Here is a 20,737-nt window from a genome sequence, read left to right on the forward strand (position 1 = left end):
GCATATTCTTCTCTTCAAAAATTAGATAGAGTCCAGGCACAAGCACTAAGGATATGCTGTGGGGCAGTCAGATCTACACCAGTGTCGGCACTTCAGGTAGAGGTCGGAGAAATACCAATTTCTTTGAGGAGAAAACAGTTAATTGTTAATTACTGGGCAAATCTACAGGGCCATAAAGATACTCACCCTACTAAACAAACTGTATAAACAAGTTGGGAAAGTAACAAAATAAAAAAAGAAAGTTTTTGTGTTTGTGTTTCGGAAATATGTAAGGAATTCAAAGTTAAAGAATGGAATATTAGTCTGACGGTGTTGTTATCAGCTGTTCCACCATGGTTGCTACCTCAACCTATAGTAGATTTATGATTATTGAAACGGTTACATTCAATGAAAAACAAAATCAATGTACAGGCTTATGTGAATACTGTTCTACATGAACAATATGGGCACTTTATAAAAGTATTTACTGATGGATCCAAAAATCCAGAAAATGGTCTAACTAGTTGTGCATTTTATGTTCCTGAGTTAAAAGTCAAAGTGGGAAAGCGTACAAGTGATCACATTGCAGTATATACAGTAGAGATGATGGCTATCTCTCTAGCACTTCAGTGGGTAGAGGAAATACAGCCAATGCGAGTGGTCATTTGCTCTGACTCCAGTGCAGCTCTGGAGAGTATAAACAACTTCTCTTCAGAATGTCGTCAGGATATTTTACATGAAATGTTACACATCATGTTTAGGTTAGTTCATCTGGGAATTGTTGTTCAATTTGTGTGGGTTCCAGCGCATGTGGGTATTAGAGGGAATGCAGTAGTGGATCAACTGGCAAAATGTGGTTTGAAAGCAAACCAGATTGATATTATGGTACCCATCAGTAGAGCAGAAGTCAAATCTTTTACAAAAGTGGTTATCAAGCAACAATGGCAAAAACTATGGGACAGTAACACCAAAGGAAGACATTTATACCAGATACAAAGGGAAGTAGGACCAGGAAGCACTTGGGGGAGTAGTAGAAGAGAACAGAGCATTAACAGCAGGACAAAATCGGGACACTCTGGATTAAACTCATCACTGCATCGGATTGGAAAACATCCAAATGGCAATTGGGATGGTTGCCAACAATAAGAGACAATACAGACAAAGATTCATTCTGAAAACTGCACTGGAAAAACTCAACATCAAGGACATGGATTTCAAGTCAATATACGAAAGTAAATCAAGAAATGAAGCAAACAAGCTGATCTTCAAATTCCTGAAAGCACTGGTCTGAGGATAAGGATTTAATATGAACATTTAATAACTCAACAGTAGGTGGCGATATATGCTCCAAGTGGAATCAATTCGCCATTAAAGAAAAGAAGAAGAAGAAGAACCAATTGGCTGGAAAGCTTCAAAGCTTCATAAGGCTTCATCTCCACCAGGCAGCCAATCAACAAGGCAGGTGCAGCCTCAGCTAATCAATCAATCAATGATTATTTATATAGCCCAATATCAAAAATGTTACATTTGTCTCAGTGGACTTCACAGTTTGTACAGAATATCAGTATGACAATACGACACCCTCTGTCCTTAGACCCTCACATCATACAAGGAAAAACTTCCAGAGAAAACCCACAGTTTAAAGGGGAACATGGGAGAAACCTCAGGGAGAGCAACAGAGGAGGGATCCCTCTCCCAGGACGGACAGACGTGCAATAGATGCCGTGTGTAAATCGAAAAGATAATACATTTGCAACATAGGTAGTCCAAATGTTTGGAAATGCATGTGTGTATAATAGGAAGATGAATCCACGAGGATATCCATCCATGACTTATGATCCAGGACCACAGCCACGACTCAAGATCCAGGACTCGCGATCCATGACACAGGACCGCAGGATCATCCATGACTCCGGATCCCGGCGTATATAGACACCAAAAAGAAAGACATTTGGGGAAGCTGGGTTAATCGGAACATGAGAGTACACAGGTATAGACATAGAGAAGGAAGAAGTAAGATGTCCCCCGACAAACTAAGCCTATATCAGCAAAACTAGGGGCTGAATCTAATCAGCCCTAACTATAAGCTTTATCAAAAAGGAAGGTCTTAAGCGCACTCTTAAAAACGGATAGGGTGTCTGCCGCCCGAACACAAACTGGAAGCTGATTCCACAAATGTGGAGCTTGATAAGAAAAGGCTCTGGCTCCCATTGTACTTTTATAGACTCTAGGAACAACCAACAACCCTGCATTCTTGGAACGCAATGCCCTAGTAGGACAGTAGGGTATAATGAGTTCTTTAAGGTAAGATGGCGCCTGCCCATTAAGGGCTTTGTAGGCGAGAAGAAGAATTTTAAATTCTATCCTGTGTTCTATAGGGAGCCAGTGTAAGGCAGCCAGAACAGGAGTAATCTGTGCAAGCTAATGCTTGCACCTGTGTTCAATTAGCTTGCAACTGGTGAACTCATTAAAGGTCTCTGATGATTATTATTTTGTCTGAGGCCAATAAAGTAGGCTCTGTATATTGATCAAGTGGCATAAAATAAGAGGCTTGCAAATTGTCATGTAGGGTTATCTTGCTTTATTATGTCAATCCCTTTTTGAGATGTTAGGAGTTTTTTTGGCTTTATTTTTTATCTGTTCAACGTATTCTTTTATTCTATGTTATGTATTGTGCAATAATGTGAATTGTGCAACATTGTGTTTTCAGTGCGTATGATTGTTTCCCGGTACCAACTATTACAAATGAAGTCACAAGAATGATAAAGACCTAACATAATCAACGTTTTTTATCTGGACATGGCTAATATAACTGTCGGTGGCCAAACATTCAAAAGAAGCAACATAACTCTGCTCACATTTCAGGTTTTTTTATGAATCACTTAAGGATGAATAATATAATAAAACAAATCTTTATTTAAAAAGCTTCTTAACAATTACAATCATATTTCACAAAACAGATACAACTTTATTCATATTAAGACACTCATTAAGAATAATAAAATATATTTGTAATATCTTTCCAGTACTTTACATATAGATTAAAGGGTTGTGAGGATATAAACCAGAAGTACATCCAAAAAAAATGGAAAGAATACATGGAAATATACCAAGAATATGTATAAAACTTCAATAGCTAATCTGTATATTTAAAATATTTTTATCACCTCAAGTATTCTTAATATAAGACATTCCCAATTTGTTTTCCCCCCAACGTGACAGGAAAGGGGAACCGAAAGAAAATCATTATTTCCTCCAAATCTTTATTGTATACAAGTTGTATTCAACTTTGCACAAGCCTGAGAGTCCAAAGCCCATTTAGTCCTCCAAGTCCCTGAGTTAAAATATAACAATAACCATGATACTTGGTTCTTCACGATATTGTGAAATCAATCATACCGTTTTATTTGAACAAATCAATGAGTGCAAGACAAGAGTCTGACTATTTTGATTTGTTAATCTACATTGACCCACAATAATTAGTTGTATAACAATGCTTTCCCTTATTTAGAAGACAACATATTTATCTTCACATCAAGGAAAGTCAATCAGACGGTAACGGGATGGTGAACATGCATCAGTGTCCCAGCCTGACTTGGACCAGAGAAGTCTTTTCATGGTTAGTTCCATAATTTGAAAGAAACAATACACAGGTGTTAAGGACACCCTGTAGGATTAAAGGTTTTGCTTCCATCATTGTTGACATTTCACTTGAATAATTAAGGATCTCACCTGTCATTTTTAGTTGTATGAAGGCTACTTTTATAATATAACATCTACATGTGTAGTTTGAACACTTATGACCTAGTGTTTGACCAAATATTTAGTAATGCTTACCTACCGTTTACAAAACCAAAAAGAGACCTGAAGGTTCATTGTTTTGATATGCAGAACTGCCCAAAGTTGTAAATGCTCCATTTCAGAGTTGGTGTATGTAATGAGTGAAGCCAGCGTCCCTCACACAGCAGATGTTATGTATTTTAGGAAAGGACATGATGGAACTTTACCTTTGACTGAAATACATTTTCAAAAAAACAACCATTTTAAAGCTTGTTCACACAAGGAAAGCTATTGTGAACACAAAATGTTCCAATTCAAAACCTATCAAGAAATGGTTGAGCAATGATGCCACCATGTGGACACAAAGCCACACTATAACAACACTTCAAATGCCAAACATTAATTACATGTATAAATGTAGTAATTTAAAGTGTGCACTTTAAGTTAATCATTTGTTAGCACAACTTTTCTGTTTAAATTAAATGTCAATTTCTCAATATGGACTGTTCACTCATTCACAAACCAAATGAGACTTCTTGAAGACCCTGGAATAATAAGAGTCTCTTGCGTAGTTGAAGGTTAACAAAAGCACAAACTGGAAAGTGTCTGTTAAAAACTTTTATTAGAACTGTTTAAGTAAGGTAGTGTGGAGGAGGAAAAGGAGGCAGCATAGGTATGGGCAGGTGAACATGGGGATGAAAAGGAGGATGGGGTGCCGGAGTGGGCGGGGGATCTGGTTTCACAGTGGTAGCTGGAGTGGTTGGATATTGGGGATAGGGAGGGATCATAGGGTAAAGATGATAGTAAGGCATAGATGGTGGAAGCTGCGATGAGTGATTTTTAGCCTTTGGTTTAGTTGTAGTCGGTGTTGTCACCGCAGTAGTTTTTGGCTTTGTAGCTGGATATTTGGGAGGATTAAGGGGAGGATACATCGGCATATATTGTGGAAACGGCATCTGAGCGTATTGAGGCATCTCAGGGTATTGAGGCACCTCAGGGTATTGAGGCACCTCAGGGTATTGAGGCACCTCAGGGTATTGAGGCACCTCAGGGTATTGAGGCACCTCAGGGTATTGAGGCATCTGAGGGTATTGAGGAACCTCAGGGTTTTGATGCATCTGAGGCTTCTGAGGGAATTGAGGCTTCTGAGGGTATTGAGGCTTCTGAGGGTATTGAGGCTTCTGAGACATCTCAGGGAAATGAGGCATCTGAGGGGTTTGAGTTATCTGAGGGTATTGAGGCATCTGAAGGTATTGAGGGATTCGAGCTACAGGCGAAATGGGGGGAGTCGTTTTGGAAGCAGTAGGTGCGGCAGGTTTGGAACACCAGAGAGATACTGGAATTCCTTGCCAACGCATCGGGAGTACATAACTTCCACCCTTTGGGTGAAAACATACAATTAGAAACAGCAAGGAATCACACAAACCTGTCAATGTTACAATCCGACTGTACAAGGCAAAAGATTAATCTCAAGCTATCTCTTCTGAATAGATCATCATGGTGCAACATATTTGAATGTCAGTCCCCATCCAAAAAACATAGTTAATCAGTACATTTGAAAGCAAGCAAAAAACAACTCTCATTTGAAAAGCTGAAAAACAAATTTTCGCTTGAGATCAATATGATGCAGATTAAACATTTTATTTATTTGGCTCTTGTTACACCATTCATAACAATTCACAGCACTAGCCATCATTTTTTAAAAACTCACTTCCTCACTCTTTAAATCAATTTCACATTACCTCTTGAACCATGTTGCAGCCATCATAGGGAACCAACAGGACAAGTGCATGCGAGTTCTTCTGCATGCTGTAGCCACAGGTAGAGGGGACCTGGGACAGAGGCATTGGAGGTGCATTTCCTGTGGGGTAAAAAGGTTCAGTGTTTATATATCATTGGTAGAGATAAATCAAGTCTACATTTAGGATATTATGGCTATTAAATGTACCTTGTTCTACTGCAAATTGTGACGTTCCTGATCCCACCGCTCTGAACTTCAACTGGCCCGAACCACACTGCAGTGAGGGCGACATGCTCATCCATGACGAGTCTTTGGGACTGGCGACTTGTGTTGGGCTCATCCAGCCTGAAGGCGAATATAATATATATATTATTTTTTTCAATAGTTTGTACTTTAAAGAGAAGCAAAACAATTCAAGCAAAACAACAAACCCTTCAATACGTAATCAAAATATGTGTACCTGCAGAGTCTGCTTGATAAGCACCTTCATCCTCCTCATAAGCGTTTGAGGATGACTTCTTGGCCCCGCCTGTGACTTGAGAATCAAGTCCTGACCCTTTTTCAAAAGCTCTCCCGAAAACAATTGTCCCCTCTTGGAACCCATTTTTTGTATCGATATCTTTTCTCCCTTCTCGTCTTTCTGTTTTCTTCAGACGATAACAGTCTATAGTTTGCGCAAAATAACACGTCAGAATAACAGCTGCAGCCAGGTAAACACCAGCGCCTTTTCTCTTGCGTATCATCCTGTTGCACATGACTGCTGGTAATGTGAGGAGATGAGATAACTTTCTTTGCCGCAACTATTTGAGCATCAGCAGGTGCTGTGACAACCAATACAGCTGTGATAGGCGCTCATGGGATTTTTTTTTTGTCTTTTTTTTATTAGAAAATTCATAATTCAATCTTTACAATTTGTACATGTGGTTTCAATGTGGCCCTGCATTTAAAACAATCAAACATACTATTCATGCATAACATGACAAAATAAATGAATAACCTGAATGCAATTAGCCAAAAAAGATTGCCTAAAAACAGTTGGATCTTAATTGAATGTCAAATCATTGTAAATGATAATACAAAATCAAAATGCGAGAAACAAAATACAGCCAACAGGCAATCATTTTAACCATACTTTCCGCTTTTCACTTTTCACAACATGTTAGCCAACAACACTGTCGTATTTGAACACCAGTCTGTCATTTTCACCAACCTCCACCAGAGTGCACCCATCCACGAAGTTCTCCAGAAAGGCATCCTTTTCTAGGTACACATGTGCCATCTGAATGTCTTTGCTTAAAATCCTCTTGAATATGTTCCATACATCTTCCTTTCTATTCCCATAATGGGCCAAGTCTCTCCTGAGTTTAACAGCATACCGGGCATGGCTCAGCACATAGTTGCAAAGATTCACATTGGGACCTTTCACTCCCCCACTCATCCCAAACAGCCACAACTCCTTCCAAACCGACGTTTTTAATATTCTATCCCCCCAACACTTATCAATTAACCCTTTCAGCCGTTCAAAATACACCTTCAGCTCTCCACATTCAAAGAATTCATGCATACACGTTTCCACCATTACCTTACACACATCACACTCTTTCTTCACCGTTACATCAAACCTGCTTATGATCAAATTGTTGTACATCCTGTTGTGACGAAACATAAAATCAAAATGCTCACATTCAATGCTATTCCATTTCACCCTTAAATTCCCCCATACCTTCCGCACATCCAACTTTTCGCAAACATTTTCCCACACACGCTCAGAAGCAGGTCTTCTTATTTTGCCTCCCCTCAGCATTTTGTAAATCGCCCTTGTGTTTACTTTCTCCATATTAACCCGAGTATCCCCCTCCCCCACATACATTTCCGCCACGCTCTCTCCACTTCTTGTTTCCTCGCGTTCAACCATTCTCACCCACCCAGCAGGCATACCTTTTTTCACCCTCTCCATGATTTTTTCCGCTGTCCTCAACGGCATTATTCCCCCCCTACCCCTCACATCATCCACTATCACCCGTGCCCCCATGAACCCGAGCACAAACTCATAAACTAAATCCCTTATGTTTCTATAGCCCGCCCTCCACATTTGGAGATCAAACATAGGCCGCTTCTGCTCCGTGATCATATGGTTCAGATAGATAGGCTGATTCCACACTTGCTCAACATTCACACACTCATGCTTTACCCCTTTCAGAAACTCCACCCATGCCATTAGCGCCTCCCTGTGGTACTCAGAAACACTGCTCAGCATTTCTTTTCTCAAAGCCATGAACAAGGCGCTGTCCCCACAGCCTCCGCACTTATTGATAGCTTCTTTTAAAAAAACTTTCCACGCATGATCTTTTTTTCCCTCCTTGTCCCCAACATATTTTAACATCATTTTAACCCTTAGCGCCGTCTTTTTCCTTCCCAAGTTGATCAGCTTCATCCCTCCATCCCTGTACTCGTTATCCATTACTTCCCTATCTATTTTAACGCCCTGCCCTTCCCACAAAAATTCATTTATTGCCAAGTCTATTTCTTTCTGGACCTTTTCAGGCATATCCATGACGGTCATGATGTAGACTAGTCTGCTCACTATGAGCCCATTTATCACCACTACCTTCCCTCTTAACTTCAAACGCCTCATCCTCCATAACTTTAACGTTTTCTTCGTTCTGTTGATTCCCTCATATTGCTCATCCTTCCCTTCCATTTATTTTATTCCCAAATTAACACCCAGCACCTTAATATAGTCTTTCCTTTCCTTGAGCCCTATTCCTGTCCTATCCACTCCATCCTCACCTATATACACATTACTTCTGATTTGTCTATGTTTATCTTTGCCCCTGACGCCCTGCCATACTGCCATACTGCCCTACTACCTCTAACACTTCCCTCACACTTTCCCCATCTCTGACCGTAACCGTGGTGTCATCTGCATACTGGTACAGGAGACTGACCTGTCCCCCCGGTATCTCCACCCCCCTGATGTTCTTGTTCTTAGTTAGCATTGTGGCTAATGGTTCAGCCGACAAGGCGTACAGCATGGAGGAGAGAGGACATCCCTGCCTGACCGACTTCCCTAACGTAAACACGTTTGTAACGATCCCATTTATTTTAACGCAACTCACCGCCCGACTATACAATATTTTAATCCAACCCACCAACTTCACCCCAAATCCTGCTTTCCTTAACACTCTATATAAATAATCATGGTTGACACGATCAAACGCTTTATTTAAATCAAGACTCATGACTATGCCACCCTTCCCCTCCTTCATGTGTTTAATGGTATCCCTGACGCTGCTTGTCGTGTCGCTTAGAGCCCTCCCCGGTACACTATACGCCTGGGTCCCACCCACCACTGTTTTAAATACCCTCTTTATTCTATTCCCTAACACCCTCGCCAATATTTTGTAGTCATTGTTAAGCATGCTTAACGGCCTGTAATTTTCTAACCTGTCCCTATCACCCTTTTTGTAAATGATGCTTATAACCCCCGTTGCCATGCTGGCCGGCAGGTCATCCTCCTCCTCAATGTGTTTGAACACCCTATGCAGCACCGGTACCAACTGTTCCCTAAATGTAATATACAATTCTGCCGTTAACCCATCTAACCCCGGACTCTTATTCCTACCCAACCCTCCTATTGCTAGATCTATTTCTCCTGTACCAATCTCTCCCTCACACATCTCTCTCTCACTATCATCTAAAGCTTTATCCATGCTGTCTATGGCCGTCTCTACACTCTCTCTTTCTGCCTCTTCTGTCTTGAATAATTCCCTGTAAAACTCCTCCACTCTTTCTGCTATCCCTACTAAATCTGTTTTTTTCCTACCATCCTTTCCCTCAACCTGTTTTAAATATTTGTTTTCCTGCTTCCTTTTTTCCAAGCTCAGAAACTAACCCGTACATCTTTCCCCCTCCATTGCATTCTTTGCCCTGCTTCTAACTATCGCCCCCCTGCATTTGTCCCTCTCTAAACCCTCCAGCTCATCTTTGATCCTCGTGTATCTCCCTACATCTCTCCGTCTATCTTTGCTGCCTCTTTAGCCAACTCTCCCCTCACCCTTTCCTCCTTTCTTCTATGAAGCACATTTTTCCCCTTACTGTGTTTTATGCTTATTCTCTTGATCTCCTCTTTTAACCCCCCCCCCCCCCCCCCACCAACCTAATATATTATTGTCCCTTGTATCACCCCCCTCCCTTATACATTCTCTCACCCTTTGTTTATACACCTCATCATTCAGTAGTTTCGCATTCAAGCACCACACACCCCCGCCTCTCCCATTCATTCTCAGCCCCATCCTGAGGCTAAGAACCATATGATCACTTACCGCTGTGGTCCTATATTCAATCCTTCCAATCTTTTCATTGACAGCTTCCGAGCAGAGTGCTAAATCAATCCTGCTCTGCAGTAGTTTTTCTTTCACCACTCGCCTCCAAGAAGATTCCCTGACATCCGGGTTTCTTTCTCTCCAGACATCTATCAACCCATTCTCCTTCATTATCTTTTTGAGTGCCACCCTCGAGGAGTCATTACCAAAACGAGCACCCGCTGGCGCATCCAGCCTTCCACACCACACATTGAAGTCTCCAACAATCAAACAGTTCCCCTCACATTTGCCCTCCAACCCCTCAAAAAAAAAAACTCTCTCCCTCTTGCTATTAGGTGCATATACATTAATCAACTTAAACGTGTCCCCCATGTATTCATACTGTACCCCAATCATCCTCCCTTCCCCATCATCCTCAACCTTCCTTGCATTCTTCACATCCCCCGAATTAATAAGTATCGCCACCCCCCTTGCATGTACACCCCCATTATTTGCAAACACTTCGCCCATCCACTCCTTTCTAACCTCATCCACACACTCCCCATCCCAATGTGTCTCCTGCAGACATATGATGCTGGCCTTACATAGACTTAGCGCCCGGCTTCTTTTGGACTTGTTTTTTAGACCATTACCGTTGAGGGATGAGATCGTTGCCATCAAAAGGGGTGTTGTTATAATTAACGTCCTTTGCATCATTTCCTTCGGCTGGCTTCTTTCCCGAGCTCCCCCTCTGTTGATCTCGCTCTCCTTTTCTCCACCTCTCTCTCCTTGTCCGCTCTGTGTCTGGCACTCAGCCCGGTGTTCTCCGCTGAGGTCTTCTTCTCCTCACGCCCGTTTCTCCTCATGCCGCGGCCTCTCTGCTCATCATTGGGGTTCCCGAAGACCATGGCGTCCCCAGTGTCCTCCGCTAGCTCTCCCTCCTCCATTGCTGAAGCCTTCGAGATGTCTTCTACCCCTCCAGGACCTCGACACTTCTTTCCCCCGCCGCTGCTCCCTTCGGCGCCTCTGCTGCTTCCGTCGGCGCCTCCGCCGCTCTGCTTGGCACTTTTCTTGCTCTTTCCCGTGTCCGGTGCTTTCTCTTCCATCACCGAAGCCTCCGGGATGTCCTCATCCACTGGACCGTCATCTTCGCTGCTGACCTCATCATGGGGTCTTTTCTTTGCTCCCTCCGCCTCGTCGCCTTCCCCCCCGTCTTCCTCCTCGTCTTCCTCCTCATCTTCCTCCTCATCTTCCTTCTCGTTGTCTTCCTCCTTGTCGTCTTCCTCCTTGTCTTCCTCCTTGCCGTCTTCCTCCTCTCTCTCTCGCCTCTCTCTCTCCGCTCCATACCTGCACTCCTTGGCGTAATGCCCTTGCTCATTGCACCTGTAGCACTTAAAGTCTGGGCATTCTCTTAAGATGTGACCTGGCTGTATGCATAGCCTGCACACTGGAACCTGGCCATTGTGCAGGACCCGGAAGTACTCCGCCCCCTTCACCGTGTCGAACTTTGTGGAATATGGCAGGGAGCGGACCTTGTCATTAAACCTCACTCTCAGGAATCTGGTGTCGTCTGCAATGTCCGAGTCTGACCACCTTCTTTTTTTGATGTCCGAGATAGGCTTAACTCCCCACTCCTCAAGCCTATTTAATAACATCTTATCAAGCAAATAGATAGGCAGATGTAAGAACAAGACGGTCACATCGGTGCTCATAATGTTTTTTGCGTGTACCGCGGCCCCGTTCACTCTCAGCCCCTCCATTAATTTCTTTTTCCCCTGGATGGTCCTCATTGTTACTTCATATTGTTTTCCCGTCACTCTACATCCATCCACTGTTCCACACTGTTTCTGTATTCCTTTTAGCATGTCCATCATTGACAGTGCACCTTCCACTACTACTTCCACAGTTAATTCCACACTGTACCTCGCTCTCTCCTTCTGCTCCCCTTTTCCTTCCTCTCCCGCTTTCTTGCCTTGCTCTTGCTCTTCTCTTTGTCGTTGTCCTTCCTTTCGTCCGCCTTTTCACTGGCCCTTCCGCCTTCCATGTTCTGCGCCTCAGCAGTCCTGTCCACTCCAGCCGCAGTTGCCATCACAGCTCGCGCCGCACCAGATCACAGCACCGGGGGGGCCAAACAGCAGAGCCGTTTGGGGAGGCCGTGCTAAGGGCCGTACCCCGGCCGTACTTCGTTCAAAAATCAAATGCACCCAAAAAATCTACGAAGATGTGCTTGAAGAGACTCACTAACGTATTTTCGCTCGTCCTCACTCTTCCCGTTATAGTTGCAATGAACCTTGTCGGGGATAATGTGCGCGTACACCCAAGATAAAATCAAACTCACTGCGGGTGGAGAGCACTTGGCAACGAAGCATGAGACAGGGCTTTTAATACTGGCACATATTACCACCAGGCAGCCAATCAACAAGGCAGGTGCAGCCTCAGCTAATGCTTGCACCTGTGTTCAATTAGCTTGCAACAGGTGGGCCTCGTTAAGACTTGTCTAACGTCTACAAAGTAAGCCCTGTGTATTGATCATGTAGATTGGGGGTGCCCAATACGTCGATCGCAAAGGTAGTGTGGGTAGATGGCATGGCATTGAAGCGCAAATGCGGCGCACCTTTATGCGCTTCAGAGGCGCTATTGGCGTAAGTGCTCCACAGTTTCTCCTCCACTGTGAGGTTCCGGTGCTCGCAGTTCACTAGCACCGTTGGTTTCAAAGGCATACCAACTATTACAAATCCAATCCAAACAAACCCACTTTATTTGTATAGCACATAATAAAACACATAGTGTTTACCAAAGTGCTTCACACCAAACATAACATTATAATAAAATATATTACAATAGATAAAAGGCACACATAAGAAAAGATAAAAGGATCAAAGGTACACATCAGAATTAATACACGGTACATAAAGGCTATGGACAGACAATAAAAGCATACAAATCGATAAAACATTGCTCTGACTCGAATGCGAAGGAAAAGAGTTGGATCTTTAGGCGGGACTAAAAACGTTTGGAGGGTGGGCGACAATTTGAAATGGGGGGGCAGGTCGTTCCAGAGCCTGGGGGCTACCGCTGGGAAGGCTTGGTCTTTTTCTTGGTTTTAGGGACTACCAGAAGCAGCTGAAGCAAAATGAAGTCACAAGAATGATAGAGACATAACAATACAGTATTTATTTGGGCATGGCGAATATAATTTTTGATGGCCAAACATAGAAGTAACACAACTCTGCTCACATTTCAGGGTTTTTCTTTGACTTAGCCTACTTAAGAGGGAAAACATCTTTCCATATACAATTATTTTTACGATAAGCTTCTTAATTACTATCATGTTTACATAACAGTAGACTAAATACAACTCATATGTAATTAGGACCCTTATAAAATAGAAAAACATATTTTCTATATTGCTCCAATACTTTAAATGGAGATTAGAGGGTTGTGTGGATAAAAAACAAAAACAGCAGTACATCCAAAGACAATGGAAAGAAAACATGGAAATATACCAAGAATATGTACACATCCTCAATTGTTACCTAATATATTTAAAATATGTTCTCAACTCAAGTATTCTTAATATAAGACATTCCCCATTGTTATTTTCCACGACTTGACAGGGAAGGGGAAAAAACGCGGACACAAAGCCACACGATGATAACACTTCCAATGCCAAACATTAATTGAATTCATAAATGTAGGAATTCAAAGTGTGCACTTTAAGTTAAATCATTTGTCGGCACAATTTTTCTGTTTAAATTAAATGTCATGTTCTCAATATGGACTGTTCACTCATTCACAAACCAATTGAGACTTCTTGAAGAGCCTGGAATAAAAAGTATCTTGGGTAGTTGAAGGTTAACAAAAGCACAAACTGGAAAGTGTCTGTTCAAAACTTTTATTAGAATTATTTAAGTACGGTAGCGTGGAGGCGAAAAAGGAGGCAGCATTGGTATGGGCAAGTGAACATGGGGATGATGTTTTGGCTTTGTTGCTGGATAAAGAGGATTAAAGGGAGGATACATGGGCATATATTGTGGAAACGGCATCTGAGCGTATTGAGGCACCTCAGGGTACTGAGGCATCTCAGGGTATTGAGGCATCGGAGGGTACTGAGGCACCTCAGGGTATTGAGGCACCTCAGGGTATTGAGGAATCTGAGGCAGTGCAGGAATTTTTGGAATTTGAGTCGCCTTTGCAGTTATAGGACATGTGGTCGTTGCTGTTGTTTTCTCAGGGTATTGAGGCTTCTGAGGGTATTGAGGCTTCTGAGGGCATTGAGGCACCGGAGGGCATTGAGGCACCGGAGGGCATTGAGGCACCGGAGGGCATTGAGGCACCGGAGGGCATTGAGGCACCTCAGGGTAATGAGGCACCTCAGGGTAATGAGGCACCTCAGGGTAATGAGGCACCTCAGGGTATTGAGGCACCTCAGGGTATTGAGGCACCTCAGGGTATTGAGGCATCTCAGGGTATTGAGGCATCTGAGGTACAGGGGAATGGGGGGAAGTCGTTTTGGAAGCAGGAGGTGAGGCAGGAGGTGAGGCAGGTTTGGAACACCAGAGAGATACTGGAATTCCTTGCCAACGCATCGGGAGTACATAACTTCCACCCTTTGGGAGAAAAACATGCAATTAGAAACAGCAAGGAATCACACAAACCTGTCAATGTTACAATCCGCCTGTACAAGGCAAAATATTAATTTCATGCTATATTTTCTAAATAGATCATCATGGTGCAACATATTTGACTGTCGGTCCCCATCCAAAAAACATAGTTAATCAGTACATTTGAAAGCAAGCAAAAAAAAAAAAAAAACATTTGAAAAGCTGAACACATTTTCGCTTGAGATCAATATGATGCAGATTAAACATTTTAGTTATTTGGCTCTCGTTACACCATTCATAACTATAACAATTCACAGCACTAGCCATCATTTTTTTAAACTCACTTCCTCACTCTTTAAATCGGTTTCACATTACCTCTTGAACCATGTTGCAGCCATCATAGGGAACCAACATTTCAAGTGCATGCAAATTCCTCTGCATGCTGTAGCCACAGGTAGACGGGATCTGGGACAGAGGTATTGGAGGTGCATTTCCTGTGGGGTAAAAAGGTTCAGTTTTTATGTCATTGGTAGAGATAAATAAAGTTTACATTTAGGATATTATGGCTATTAATATACCTTGTTCTACTGCAAATTGTGATGCTCCTGGTTCCACCGCTCTGAACTTCAACTGGCTCGAACCACACTGCAGTGAGGGCGACGTGCTCATCCATGACGAGTCTTTGGGACTGGTGACTTGTGTTGGGCTCAACCAGCCTGAAGGCGAATAAAAAAAAAAAAATATATATATATTTTTTTATTTTGTTCAGTACTTTAAAGAGAAGCAAAACAATTCAAGCAAAATAACAAACCCTTCAATACGTAAACAAAAATATTTTTACCTGCAGAGTCTGCTTGATAAGCACCTTCATCCTCCTCATAAGCATTTGAGGATGACTTCTTGGTCCCGCCTTGAGAATCTAGTCCTGACCCTTTTTCAAAAGCTCTCCCGAAAACAATTGTCCCCTCTTGGAACCCATTTGTTGTATCGGCATCTTTTCTCCCTTCTCGTCTTTCTGTTTTCTTCAGGCGATAACAGTCTATAGTTTGCGCAAAATAACACGTCAGAATAACAGCTGCAGCCAGGTAAACACCAGCGCCTTTTCTCTTGCGTATCATCCTGTTGCACATGACTACTGGTAATGTGAGGAGATGAGATAACTTTCTTTGCCGCAACTATTTGAGCATCAGCAGGTGCTGTGACGACCAACACAGCTGTGATAGGTGCTCATAGGATTCCCATTCTGTAAAATCAAACTCACTGCGGCTGGAGGGCACTTGGCAATGAAGCATGAGACAGGGCTTTTAATACTGGCACATATTACCACCAGGCAGCCAATCAAAAAGGCAGGTGCAGCCTCAGCTAATGCTTGCACCTGTGTTCAATTAGCTTGCAACAGGTGGGCCTCGTTAAGACTTGTCTAACGTCTACAAAGTAAGCCCTTTGTATTGATCATGTAGATCAACCTATAGTAGATTTATCACTACTGAAACGGGTACATTCAATGAAAAACAAATTCAATGTACAGGCTTATGTGAACACTGTTCTACATGAACAATATGGGCACTTTATACAAATATTTACTGATGGATCCAAAAATCCAGAAAATGGTTTAACGAGTTGTGCATTTTATGTCCCTGAGTTAAAAGTCAAAGTGGGAAAGCGTACAAGTGATCACATTGCAGTATATACAGTAGAGATGATGGCTATCTCTCTAGCACTTCAGTGGGTAGAGGAAATACAGCCAATGCGAGTGGTCATTTGCTCTGACTCCAGTGCAGCTCTGGAGAGTTTAAACAACTTCTCTTCAGAATGTCGTCAGGATATTTTACATGAAATTTTACAAAGCATGTTTAGGTTAGTTCATCTGGGAATTGTTGTTCAATTTGTGTGGGTTCCAGCGCATGTGGGCATTAGAGGGAATGAAGTAGTGGATCAACTGGCAAAATGTGGTTTGAAAGCAAACCAGATTGATATTAGTGTACCCATCAGTAGAGCAGAAGTCAAATCTTTTACTAAAGTGGTTATCAAGCAACAATGGCAAAAACTATGGGACAGTAACACCAAAGGAAGACATTTATATCAGATACAAAGGGAAGTAGGAGCAGGAAGCACTTGGGGGAGTAGTAGAAGAGAGCAGAGCATCAACAGCAGGATAAAATTGGGACACTCTGGACTAAACTCATCACTGCATCTGATTGGAAAACATCCAAATGGCAATTGTGATGGTTGCCAACAACCAGAGACAATACATCATGTATTTTTTAGCTGCCCGGACTATAACAGACAAAGATTCATTCTGAAAACTGCACTGGAACAACTCAACATCAAGGACATGGATTTCAAGGCAATATTTGAAAGTAAATCAAGAAATGAAGCAAACAAGCTGATCTTCAAATTCCTCAAAAGCACTGGTCTGAGGACAAGGATTTAGTATGAACATTTAGTAACTAAACAGTAGGTGGCGATATATGCTCCAAGTGGAAGCGATTCGCCATTAAAGAGAAGAAGAAGAAGAAGAAGAAGAAGAAGAAGAAGTAGAAGTAGTAACTGCAACTGCGGGAGCTAAGTTTAGGCTTTTTGGCTGACCAGAGCGGACACACGTGCTGAGACTGAGTAGACGGAGATAGGAGTGAACGTTGAAGTGAGTGCGAGATTGAGAGCAGCTGGTGGAATGGCTTCTTTGAGTCCTGGAGAGGAGGATATGGAAAGTGCATCGGAAGAAGGATGGAATGAAGTAAGGAAAAAGACTTCAAGAAAGAAGATAGACATGTCAAGTGACAGTCTTAGTGAATCTGATTCACAGAATGAATTGAAGAAAGTAAAGAAAAGGATTGAGAATGAAGAGTGGAAAGTGATTGTGGAGTTTGGTGAGCAATCCGCAGCTAAGCTACATCCAGTGGCCCTGACTAAAGCGATTCACAAAGAAATTGGATCGATAAAACAAGCAAGATTTCTGAGCAAAGGAGGGATGTTGGTTGAGTTGATTAATGCAAGACAACAGGAAAAGTTACTGAAAATGAAGACCCTGAATGAAGTTCGAATTAAATGCCATGTTCCTGGAGCAAATCGGAAAATACTTGGAGTTATCAGTGGAGTTCCCATAGAAATAGGCATAGAAGAACTCAAGAAGGAAATTAAAGGGGGGAAAGTGACTGTAGTAAAGCGTCTTCCTACTAGGTATCAAGGTAAGATAGTGGATAGTTTGTCTGTTCTTCTTCAGTTTGAAGAAACAATGCAACGGAAGATAATGATCGGTTGCATGAGCTTTCCAGTAAGAGAATTCATCCCTAAACCTCTGCGGTGCTTTAAGTGCCAAAGGTTTGGGCATGTGGCAGACAAGTGCAAAGCAACTAAGCCCAGGTTTCCAACATGTGCGGGGGAACATGAATATGGTAGTTGTACTGCTGGTGCTAAGGTGAAATGTTGTAACTGTGGTGGGGAACATAGTGCTGCGTATCAGGGCTGTGAAGTGCAGAAAAAGGCCAAGGAGGTGCAGAGATACAAAGTGCAAAATAAAGTCTCATATGCTGAAGCAACAGAAAAGGTTTCACTAAACATAGCTAGGAAATCCCAAGTAGCATCAAGTATTTTCTCTTCAAAAGATTTTCCCAAACTCCCACAGGCAAAGGAAAGCCCCACAAAGTGTTCACATAAGTGTGTGATAGGAGAGGATGCATTGATTGTTAATAAGCACAAGTTTGTGGCCTTTATTGGAAAAGTGGTGAATGTTGCGTTACAACAGACAAAAAAGAGGTCTAGACTGAAAACAATAGTGGAGGCAGCAGGTGAATTTTTGGGGATAAAGGATATAACCGTTTAAATGATACATGAAATGCTAGCCACCAATAATGATGATTCACAGATTGAGTAGATGAATGGTTTTTCTCATTCTGCAATGGAATGCTAGAAGCCTTATTGCAAATGGACAAGAATTCAAGACCTATATATATCAGTTAAAAGAAAAACCAGACGTTATTTGTATTCAAGAAACATGGCTGAAGACTCATTTGGACTTCATAATTGGGGGATATACTGCTATAAGACAAGATAGAAATGATGGCCAGGGAGGGGGATGTGCAATCTTTATCAGAGAAGTCATGTCTTATAGTAAGCTAACTTTTAAGAACAGTCATGATTTAGAAATAGTGGGTGTAGAAGTTTGGATTAATAAAAGGAAAATTAGTGTCCTGAATTTTTATAATCCATGTAATAAACTCAGAATAGAGGAATTAGACAGTCTTTGCCAAGGAAATGAAATAATATGGTGTGGTGATTTTAATGCACATAATACAATGTGGGGAGGGAGATCAACAGATTACAACGGACAGGTGGTGGAGGATTTAATGGAGGCAAAGGAATTAGTTTGTTTAAATAATGGGCAAGGTACAAGGATCAATTTTAGAGATGGAACGGAGTCTGCGATCGACCTAACTCTTGTAACAAGTGAATTAGCTTCTGGTAGCAGTTGGGAAGTATTGGCAAATAACAGTATTGGGAGTGATCATCTTCCGATTATAATCAAGTTTGATATAAATCATGTGGTTGAGCTAGACGGTATCATGAGATGGACTTTTTCTAAAGCAAATTGGGAGAGGTTTGCTAAATTGTGCGATAATGAATTGGATCAGATTGATATGGCAGAAAGTATTGATGAAATAAATGAGCAATTTACTTCAAATAGAATTAAAAGCGCTAATCAAACTATTGGGAATAAAACTGGGAAACTTAGTAAATGTGTTAAGATGGTACCGTGGTGGAACAAAGAATGTAATGATGCAATCCGAAACAAAATCAGGCTGTTTGGAAAGCTAAGAAAGACACATTCATTACATAATTTATTAGAATATAAAAAGGCACAGGCTCAGGTAATGAACATTGTTAAAAGAGCAAAAAGTGAGTGTTGGAGAGGATTCTGTTCAAGTATTGGGAGAACTACACCATTAGATAAAGTATGGGGAATGATTAAGAAGATGAGGGGAATAAGACAGCAGAGTAACCTGCCAGTATTAGAGATTGGAGGGGAAGTTGCCACTGGTGCTTTGGAGAAGGCAGAAACTCTAGCTGAAAACTTTGTCAAAGTTCATTCTTCGGAAAATGTTACAGAAGAAGGTAAGACCAGGAGGCAGGAAGTGTTAGATGAACATCCTAATGTATATGAAGAAAGACATTCGTCGCAGAGTGTTGTAAATATACCTTTCTCTATTCAAGAGTTGAGAAGAGCATTAAGTAAATGTAAAATGACTGCTCCTGGGAAAGATAATGTATGTTATATAATGTTGAACAAATTAAGTGATTTTGCATTAGAAAAGCTGCTGGAGATGTACAATAAGATCTGGGAGAAAGGGAAGCTGCCAATAATATGGAAAGAGTCAGTCATTATTCCTATTAGGAAACCTGGGAAAGATCCAACCAGTCCAGGCAGTTATAGACCTATAGCTCTGACATCACACTTGTGTAAAGTTATGGAAAGAATGATAACAGAAAGGCTGACATACTACATTGAGAAAAATGAACTAATGACTCCTTATAAGAGTGGGTTTAGAAGAGGGCGGAGTACTTTAGATCCACTGCTGTGCCTGGAGTCTGAAGTCAGGAAAGCCCAAGCGAACAAGGAGTGTGTTGTAGCTGTATTCTTTGATGTGGAAAAAGCTTACGATATGATGTGGAAGAAAGGATTATTAATAAAACTGGACATTATGGGTCTGGGAGGTAATGTATATAATTGGATTATGGATTTTTTGTTTGGCCGTGCCATCAGAGTCCGAGTTGGCAAGTCATATTCTCGAAGGCATGAAGTTGAAAATGGAACCCCGCTGGGGAGTGTCATCAGTCCTCTTTTATTTTCTATTATGACCAATGATATATATACACAAATAGGATCTGATATTGGTAAGTCACTTTTTGCAGATGATGGAGCTATTTGGAAAAGGGGCAGAAATGTAAAATATATTGTAGCTAAGATTCAGGAAGCCATTACGGAAATTGAAAGCTGGTCTCTGACATGGGGGTTTAGATTGTCGGTGGAAAAAACTGAAACTTTATTTTTTACGAGGAAAAGGATAGGTGAGGAAGTTATAGGTTAAAACTTTATGGACAAGATCTAAAGAAAGTGAAGACATTTACATTTCTGGGAATATGGTTGGACGAGAGAGTCACATGGAGTACTCACATTGATAAAGTAGTAGATAAATGTCAAAGGGTTTTAAATGTTATGAGGTGCTTGGCAGGCACTAATTGGGGGGCTGATAAAGCTGCTTTGAGGAACGTATACACGGCCTTAATAAGATCAGTCATAGAATATGGACTAATAGTGTATGGTTCAGCTG

The 20,737-nt window shown here is 41.7% G+C and overlaps 2 protein-coding genes across 8 annotated transcripts; both read right to left on the reverse strand.

Moving 5' to 3' along the window:
- Positions 1-4,362: 4,362 nt before the first annotated feature.
- On the reverse strand, positions 4,363-12,165 carry LOC307020845 (uncharacterized protein). 7 transcript variants are annotated; one of them, XM_079652449.1, is made up of 4 exons: positions 11,728-12,165; positions 5,708-5,845; positions 5,502-5,620; positions 4,363-5,138 (listed from the first exon to the last, which is right to left on the reverse strand). In XM_079652449.1, exons 1-4 carry the CDS (start codon positions 11,891-11,893, stop codon positions 4,392-4,394), a joined length of 1,170 nt encoding a protein of 389 aa, XP_079508575.1. In that variant the 5' UTR covers positions 11,894-12,165; the 3' UTR covers positions 4,363-4,391. The 7 variants fall into 7 exon arrangements, with proteins under 7 accessions (XP_079508575.1, XP_079508577.1, XP_079508576.1 ...); XM_079652451.1 differs by having other exon boundaries at positions 11,777-12,162; XM_079652450.1 differs by lacking the exon at positions 11,728-12,165 and adding an exon at positions 10,458-11,703.
- A 1,518-nt stretch (positions 12,166-13,683) lies between these two features.
- On the reverse strand, positions 13,684-15,706 carry LOC307020846 (uncharacterized protein). Its single transcript, XM_079652454.1, has 4 exons — positions 15,250-15,706; positions 14,987-15,124; positions 14,784-14,902; positions 13,684-14,414 (listed from the first exon to the last, which is right to left on the reverse strand). The coding sequence occupies exons 1-4, from the start codon at positions 15,536-15,538 to the stop codon at positions 13,713-13,715; spliced, it is 1,248 nt and encodes a 415-aa protein (XP_079508580.1). The 5' UTR covers positions 15,539-15,706; the 3' UTR covers positions 13,684-13,712.
- Positions 15,707-20,737: the final 5,031 nt, after the last annotated feature.

Source organism: Notothenia rossii (genome assembly GCF_949606895.1).
Source record: "Notothenia rossii genome assembly, chromosome: 9".
Classification (NCBI taxonomy): domain Eukaryota; kingdom Metazoa; phylum Chordata; class Actinopteri; order Perciformes; family Nototheniidae; genus Notothenia; species Notothenia rossii.